Below are 9489 nucleotides of genomic sequence, written 5' to 3' on the forward strand. Positions count from 1 at the left end.
CTACACATCTATGTTTCAAAAATTGACACTTAGTAGGAACATTATGATGTCATAACCCGTCCATTGCAAGTGCAGTATTAGATACATTACTTTAAGGAGTTATCTACATTTTTTAAGTTTTGTTGTGAGTATTCAACTATTTACTTACGGGTGGAGAATGTTTGATTTTAGTCTCCAGCATTTCTCTATGATTCCTGAGACTTCTTCACTTGTCAAGTACAACATCTTCCAGAAAGTCACTAATTTCTACTTTGGATCTCTGCCTGTTTTCAACCACTTTTTTTTCCAGCTCATCATACTGCTCCTTTAGTGAGTTTATCTACAGTTATAGTCAACTCCGATACTACATATGAATATGGATATTACTCAAACAACTATTCTGTGTTTAGAATATATATAAGACGCAATCATACATATAAATTTCAATGTTTGTTTGTCTGTCGTCTGTCTGTCTGTCCTGTGTCCAGGTCTAGCAATAAAGTTAAAGATACAAACAGAAAATCTGTGTTGCACTGGAATTGAGGTGGAAATCTTCAGTTCTTCAGACAGGTGTATTATGCAATAAACTACCTGTTCAATTGGCCATGCTATTCAATAATTAAAATCATATGTATTACACCTGCCAATTTTCAATGTTGATTGGTTAAAATAGCACACTAAACATTTCGGCTAGCACGCTTGAAGGTCTTAACTGCATGAGACATCACGAAACAATTTTTCCTATTGTTGGCTTTGGAGAGATGGAGAGGGCTAATATTATATAGTGAAGATACAAAATAGTTTAAGTTACTAGCTTAAGTTACCTGAAGTTATTGGCTAAAAAACTTAGCGAAAAACAACTGCATTACGAGTCACTGTTTATAAGCTGGTTTAAACCTTGAATGAATGAGCAGCAAAAGAAGTAGGACACATTTTTGTAACTAACTGTTTTTGCTTTTGCCAGAGGTTTCCTATATTTTAGCTATGCATTGGCCTAACTCTAACATAAATTTGCGACTTCGATTAAAACGCTTCTACAGCTCTCACTGTTTTGTGATGTATAACCTAAACAAATTATAGTAAGTAGACAAGTATACAACAAGAATTCAAAGAAAACATAGACTGTTCTCTTCCGCCAACCTGATCATCTCTCTTTCTATGTATCAGCTTCAACATTTCTTCAGTCTGGCTGTCATATTCAGCTTGTAACTTTGATATTCGTTTGAACAACGCCTCAAACTGATTGTCTTTAGCTGAACTCTCAGCAGATATTGTGCCTGTGAGAAGTGTCGAAGCCAGGTCTTCCAATGGAACCAATAAATGGGAAGAACCTGTACCAAGAAGTTAACCTATTGTATACAAGTCATATAAGAGCAAAATTGATTCGTTTTAAATAAAAAAGATGAAATGCTTTTTTGTTGCATTAATCTTAAAAATCTTAAACTTTAGGAGAAAATACACAAAATCACTGATACATTGTGATGGTGTAAAGCAGGGGTGTGCAACAGGCGACTGGCGGGCCACAATCCGGCCCACAAACTAAGATAATGTGGCCCCTGCATTGCGGCGCTGGTGTTTTAGAGTAGTAAACAAACTCTCATTCACCTAGCGCCTACGGAATAGCCATGAGATAATCATCGCATTAACGACAATATAATAACTTAGTTAATGATGTTTGTTTATATAACCGATGCTTGTAGATTTTACTGGTGCTGCCTATCAATCAAATTGACCATTTTAATCTTTTTTTTGTGTATTTTTAGCTAAGCTAGAAAGATTTATAGCTCTTGCATTGCCATTTTGCAATAAATTGTATTTTTTTATGTTATAGCCAACAATATATAAACTCTGCTGATTTGTACGACACCATTTTATACCAAGCTACTCTGCTAGTTGGCAGCATGTGGTTTTTTAATATTTACGCTTTATCAACAGTCATAGCTTGACATAAAAGTGATCAAGTCTTTTTACTGCCTTACCTGGGTATAAGGCCAAAGAGGTATGCGATTTATATTATTAACAATCATTCATGTAATTATTGTAGCATTTGCATATTATAGAACTTATATATTTTATTAACTTTATATTGTTTTAAATTGTGCAAATTGCTTACTTATATAAGCTTATATAAACTCATGTCAAAATGTTTTATGTCATTACGTTATGCTTTTATTTCAGTTTTCCCGGTTTGGGTTCCAAACAAACGATATAAACCTGAATCAGTTGGACTCAGTTATTTAACCCTGTAAGGACAGTACACTCTTTATTGATAAAATAAGATTGGGAAAAATTATTACTGTTAAGTGCTAACCAAAATGAAAATAATTTTTTTTGGTAAGTTGAACATTCCAGGCTAGATTTTTCCTCCAATATATTTTTATTAAGAATTTTTTTTAATATTTTTTTCAATTTATATCCCAAATTTAAATTAAATGTATTGACTCTACCCAGTTTTGTGTCAGCTGATTGTACTCATTAAAGCTTTTTTGCGATGGTAATATAACAGTCAAAGAAAGTTGTTTTTTGTAGCTAAACACGTCTGCTACTAAGAAAAGAAAAGTTAACGTTGAAGGAAGAGTTTTCAATAAAGATTGGGGTAGCAAATATTTTGCTGTTGAGCACAACAAATGTGTTATATGGGTAATTTGCAAAGTTACAATCACTGTATCAAAGGAATACAACATCAAATGACATTACACATCAATACATTCAGCCTTGTACGATACCTTGTTAGGCCAAGCAAGATTAGACAAGCTGGAACAGATGACCGCGGCAAATAAGAAGCAACAAGGGGTGTTTACTTCATATAAGAAAGACTCTGAACTTGTAACCAAGCTTAGCTTCAAAGTCTGTGAGTTACTTGCAGAAAAAGAGAGCCATTTAGTGATGGAGAATTCGTAAAAAGTTGCTTGGGTATATTCTACGATTTCGCCTGTCCTGAAAAAAAACAGTTATTGCAACAAACTAGTTTGTCTCGTTTTACTGTGGCACCCAGGATTAACCAGCTTTCGGATAACATTGAAGAAACTTTGAAAAAACGAATAAAGATATGCACATCATATAGCTTGGCTCTTGATGAAAGCACAGATGTTAGTGACACTGCCAAATTGGTTGTTTTCATACGAGGCATCACAGATAATTTTGAAATAATTGAAGATTTTTTAGACATTGCCAGCTTGTTTTCAACAACTACTAGACAAGACATTTGCTACCAAGTAGTGAAGTTGATGGATAAGTTTGAACTGGATCCTTCTAGGCTCACTGGCCTAACCACTGATGGGGCACCTTCAATGACAAGGAAAATTAATGGATTCACCAAAAAATTCTTAGATGCCATAAGTTCGCCAGAGGTTGGGGTGAATCACTGTATTATACATCAAGAAAATTTATTCACAAAAATTCTTGGTTTTACTGATGTAATGAAAAGTGTGGTTAAATGTGTGAATTACATTTGTGCTCGAGGACTCAATCATCGCCAATTCAAGGCATTTTTAGAAGAACTCGATCCAGATTACCCAGATGTTGTGTACTTCTCTGCAGTGCATTGGTTAAGCCGAGCTAGTACGCTAAAAAGATTTTGGAATCTGAGAAAGGAGATTATGACTTTCATGGTTAATAAGCAGCAGGATGTTGCTTGTTTAACTGATGATGACTCGTTTAATGACCTTGCCTTTCTAACTGACATTACACAACATCTTTCAGATTTAAATGTTAAACTACAAGGCAAATTTCAGTTGGTAAACAAAATGTTTGAACCCATATGTTCCTTTGAAAAGAAGCTTCAACTGTTTCAGAATCAACTGAGTAAAACACAACTTACATGTACTTATTTTCGTTGTTTAGCAGTCAGAAAAGCAGAACTGCCAGGAATAGATTGCTCCAAGTATACTGAACAACTTGACAAGTTGCATTTCGAATTTTCAACGAGGTTTGCTGATTTTAGGAAATGTGAACGTAAGTTCAAACTATTTTCTCAGCCCTTTGACTTGATACCTGAAGACAGTCATTACCGCTATCAAATAGAGATAATAGAATTACAATCAGATGGTGATTTGAGGAGAGCCTATACTAATAATGATTTAGTGATTTTTTATGAGAATAATGTATTTGGAAAGTATCCAAATCTAGAGCTACATGATAAAAAGATGTTATCACTTTTTGGCAGTATGTATTGTTGCAAACAGTTTTTTTCAAAAATGAAGTTCACAAAAGACAGGTACCGAAGTCAATTCATCGATGAACACCTGACCAGTCAACTTCGAGTTGCTACTACATCAGTAAAAGAGGACATTGAAAGTTTGTGTATAAACGTAAAATACCAAGTTTCACTCTGATTATCTAATATGCACTTTATTTGTTGGTCTCAATTTCTTGGTCCAATATTACAGATTCATTCTAATAAAAGTTTGCATTTATTGTTTGCAAGAAATGTACTTATTTATATTATAACATTTTATCAGTCTCTTCAACTCGACACATTAGATTACATTATTTTGGGTTGCTAGCCCTAGGTGTTGTTCAAATATTGAAAAGTGGCCCTCAAAAAAAACGTGTTGCGCACCCCTGGTGTAAAGCTACCCTTACTATACCTCAGGTTGACACGAAAAATCATCTGATGTTCTGGGCTGATAGACATGTTTCACACATAACATATTTATGTATTAGATACATATTTTTAAAAAGATATATAAACAAAATTATATTATTATAATTATATATTTGATATAATATAATTATAATATTGTATAAAATATATATTATGTAATACAGAAAATATATGTTATATAATAATATAGTATTTCATTAACAGCGATGTACAATATTATGTATAATTATAAACATAATATAATGATTATATATACAGTAGTATGTAGTATGTATTTAATAAAATTTATCTTATATATCATAAGATATATAGAATATATATATATAAAAACATATCCCAAATAAATCTAGCTATATTTGGCAATCTACTTACAGTCACAATAAGTCTACATACCAGTGTCACATGCTGGCAGGTCAGGAACACATTTCAGGCAGCTGAGCACATAGCAGACTTGACATCCAGAAACAAATTGTAGGTATTTATGTTTGGGGCAGGTGCTGACTTTAGCTTTTTGTTGTTGAGTGAGGTACTCTAGTATTGTTATTTTGTGATGTTCCTCCAGCGTTTCATCATGATACTATAGTATTGACAAAGTTATAACTTACCAATTACCAGACAGTATGAGCGTAGTTGACAAGTTTCATAGACGGTAGCCACTTGATTGATAATGAAAAAAACTTTTCAAACCACTGAGACAGCACTGATGAATGATGTTGATATAAAAATAGGTTGACTACGTGATATAAAATAACCAAAAAAAACTATTAACAAACCACAAAATGTCAATAGTAAAGTATAAACAGATTTTCAACCAATGTTGACAAGTGATAACAGGTCAAACATGACATAGAAGCTCGTACTGTTAACTACACAAACCTTTGAATAATACCTAAATATACAAGAATAACACTAACATACCTCTAAATGAGCAGAGCAGAACTTTTTACAGCAGTAGATACAATAGCTTACAGCTTTTTTTCTTTGGGTGTTCTTTTTTAGACAAGCATCACAGAGTGTCTTGTCGGTTTTCAAGTCATAGGACGGAAGCTTGTCTGGTGGCATTTCAAACACTTGGCTGTTACAAAAACCAATGTTTGCACTGTCATCTCAAACACTATATTAAATGATGTAATCCAACCTAGAGGATGATGTACAGTTGCAACACAGAGTCATAGCTATACCTAAGAACTGTTTTTCCCCAAATTGTATAAAAGCGACTGTACCCTGATGTTTGTCACTTCTTGAAGGCATGATTTGTAAAAGTACAGCACAAAGTTGTTATATATACCGAATGGAGAAAGAAGATCACCTGTGATAAGCATTAGTAATTCAGAACTATCATGAATATAATACATATTTTTGGTATATTACTGGGTCTAAAGACGCCAAAACTAATATAAAATACCCCTAATTTTACTTACCAAATTTTCGACAATAATTCAAACTAACCCCTCCAGAACTACCATAGCGATTAGAAGTATTCATATAAGCATACTAGGGTGTTTTCAGTAGTTTGAACTTTACGCCATGAATACTAAGCTCGGGGTTATAATATCCCTGATATACGATATTTTTATCTTACGATGTGGAGCATGGCAATTTTTCATCCCCGCCTATGATATGTCTTGCAAAATTAGAATTTGGGTTTTGGTGTACTGAATTTGTCGAAATAACCAAGATATAAATATGGTACTCGCCGAAATCCCTCTCACAAGGCCTGAAAGAAATAAAATGCTCGTTCTGGTTCAGCTCAGCATTATTCTTCACAAATTATAGTGAAAGCAAAACCGGAAACAAACAAGTGAAACAGTTAAAGCTATGACAAAGTTTATGTTTAGTTTAATAAAATACACACTAAAAGTTAGCTTCAAGTATGTGTTTGGTAAGCTAAATTCATTCAAGTTAATTTCAACAAATATGTTATACGTCTGTTACAAAGGCAAGAACTCCTCACAGTACGTACTGCACATAGTACATTGTAATGTTATACTTTATTGCAGATCATATCCACTAAATACACCGATGTTACGGTAAGTAACTATATTTACAGTAGACAGTTCTATAATGTAAATAAACCGTTCAATGAACGTTTACATTATAAGAACAGTTAAATATATGTAAATTGCTTAATCCGTTCCAACATCTTTTTAAACTCACCCCTTTAGCCATGCAAAAAGGAAAAACTTTTCTTAACTCTTTTAATTTGTAGGCTGTACCGTAACTGCAGAACTAGTGATTTGCATCAACAACTTTTCTCCTTTTTATGATCAATCTCACTGATTTTATAGACCATGATTGCGGTAAATTTACAACAAGTTGATAAGGACTGCACGTTTTTGACGTTTATTTACAATGATTTTCTTATTTTTCTAAACAGCAAAGTTTATTCAGCAAAGTAAAGCTAATAACAAATATTATTATGTCTACAATAAGGCAAAACAAAAAAGTCTATAACTATAAAAAGCAGTTCTACTTGTTTGTCGTCTATCACTATTCAGAGGTCAAGGTTAGGATAAAGATAATTTTCAACTATATTCTAATTTGTGACATTAGGACTGGTAGACCGACACTGTAACACCTGCACCACTCGATCACCTTTGTATTTATGAACAATTGTACATCCTATTCGCCTTTTGGTCGACACATTCAACGATCCATTTCGGCAAACTAGAATGTCACGAAGATTATATATAATAGATATAATGATAAACGCACGGCGTTTTTTTCTTCGGCAAGTGCGACAAAATAAACTACCACTTAAATCAACTTTGAAAACTCGCCCAACTTGACACTTTACGTCATACAGAAGTTTTTACGTAGTAAGAAACAAAAACTTCACATAAATCTTTTACGTTATCTGGAATTTACGTCATAGCAGCTTCTATACTGTGCTACTGTTAACATATTAGTTTGCTACTGCTTTTTAATATGTATTATACTTATATAAAATTTTGATGTTTTCTGTTAGAGGTCACTTGCGTTAGATAATTATTATGGGTGTCTATGCGCCTCCATACAACATTTTCGCCTTAGGATGTCAACACTGGAACAAATTAAAATCGATTGACGAGGTTCAACTGTGATCTAACTGTAACAAATTCAATCAGTTACCCCTAGTTAAATCCTGTACATTTCTAACTAATAGGTATTAGTCATTTAAAAGTAAGACAACGTTTACTGATACATTTAACATACATACTGGCAACAACAAAAAAACTAGTTTTTAAGATGGTTCTGTAAGATGAAGCCTGGGAGATATATCAGTTAATCATGTTGTGGTAACATAAGTCACACAGGAGTGAGCAAGGTTATAGTGGTCTATGAAGTGTGTTATATAAAAAATGTTTTATGGAGCACACCATTAGTAACCTGCCTGCCGGATCACTACAAAGCAATCACCCGCTGTTGAGATGAACATTGGCGCCACTGTTTCTTTAATTGCTACTTCCTCGATCAACAGACTTTTGGGAATACTTGTATGTCGCAAGCTATTTTTGTAGAATAGAATACCCAATAAGCTTTTGATTATTTATTTTATTTGTTTTCTAAAATGTGGAAATATGTTCAACAAGCTGTATAAAACAATGAATGACCCATCCAGTAAGTACTCTACCAAAGACTCAGAGAACTAATCCTATAAATCATTTTTGCAAATACTGATATAAAGGTAGGTGCTCCAATCTTGGGGCTGACAAAGATGTACATATCTATGCAAAGGCTCAGACCAAAGTTTTTGCAGATGCAATCGTCACGTGTGCCTATTCACTGTCGAAGAACTTACTGACTCAATGATTGACTACTATGATGAAACCTAAGGCAAAAATCTAAACAATTTTTTGTAAAATTGTTAGGAGCTCAAAATTCGACTCTGAACGATTCACAAGTACCGTTTTGTAGCTGCAATGAGTAATTGAAAATCACTCATGACAAAATTTAGAGCGAGCTGAAGTTGATAGTGTCACAGCATCAGTTTATCATATTTATCTTCAGATAGTGCTAAACTAAATTGAAATACTGTAAACCATCACTCACCCACATCCGCTGTGTCCACATTGCAGCAAGTGTTTGCTTTCATAGTAGGTGCTCAAACAAGTTATACCGTGTATATGGTTACAAGGCAGCACCTTAGGGTTGATGATGGCATCGCTTTTTTGGCAACAGTACTCACACTCCACATCTGCTGAAGCGTCAGCCATTTTTGGCAAATCTAAAGGTAAAACCAAAAATTGTCTTAAACACTTCTCCTGACATATATTGAAAATTAGTCATTTTATCCTGGGACTATAAGCTAGAGTAATGCTTAGCCAAAACCTTAAAGGTTGACTTGCAACAAAATTCACTTTACAGTTATTTGATATCAAAAGATTCACCATGTTTTATTCTGTTGTGTCGTAGGTGCAAAATATGTGGAAATGTGATTACAAGCTTTTAAAAGCTAAAAAATGAACAGTTAATCACAACCACACGAGACCGTCGTAGTTTGGATTATCTTTCCAAAACGGCTCAAATGTGACGTAGTTGTGGTAGATGGTTTCTGTTTACACATTCATGCAACCTTATTCGTCAAAATATTTTCACAAATATACTTCATGCATTCAATAAACCATGTCTATTGTTCTTACGCGTCTATTGTATCGTCATTGTAATGCTGTCACTTCTAGCAGTGATATCTTATAACTTACCGTCAAAATTTGTTTGATTTCTTAACCTTAGCTCGAAGGAGTACATATCATTGTCTGATAATCATGACGAGCCTGTTGGTCACCTGTGATAATGGAAAAGTGCTGCAGAAATTATTTGCGAAGTGTTGAGTCGCATGACCAGATTACGAATTGCCGATAAGTTCGAGCTGAAACAAAACTAGAAAGTAGCGAGTATTTATACTTGATATGGGGTCTTTGGTA

General features: G+C 33.8%; 1 protein-coding gene across 1 annotated transcript; it reads right to left on the reverse strand.

Moving 5' to 3' along the window:
• Positions 1–205: 205 nt before the first annotated feature.
• On the reverse strand, positions 206–8781 carry LOC137402399 (uncharacterized). The gene is made up of 5 exons (XM_068088900.1): positions 8618–8781; positions 5504–5660; positions 4979–5162; positions 1120–1310; positions 206–319 (listed from the first exon to the last, which is right to left on the reverse strand). Exons 1-5 carry the CDS (start codon positions 8779–8781, stop codon positions 206–208), a joined length of 810 nt encoding a protein of 269 aa, XP_067945001.1.
• Positions 8782–9489: the final 708 nt, after the last annotated feature.

The sequence above is a fragment of the Watersipora subatra genome, chromosome 8 (genome assembly GCF_963576615.1).
Source record: "Watersipora subatra chromosome 8, tzWatSuba1.1, whole genome shotgun sequence".
NCBI classification, from domain to species: domain Eukaryota; kingdom Metazoa; phylum Bryozoa; class Gymnolaemata; order Cheilostomatida; family Watersiporidae; genus Watersipora; species Watersipora subatra.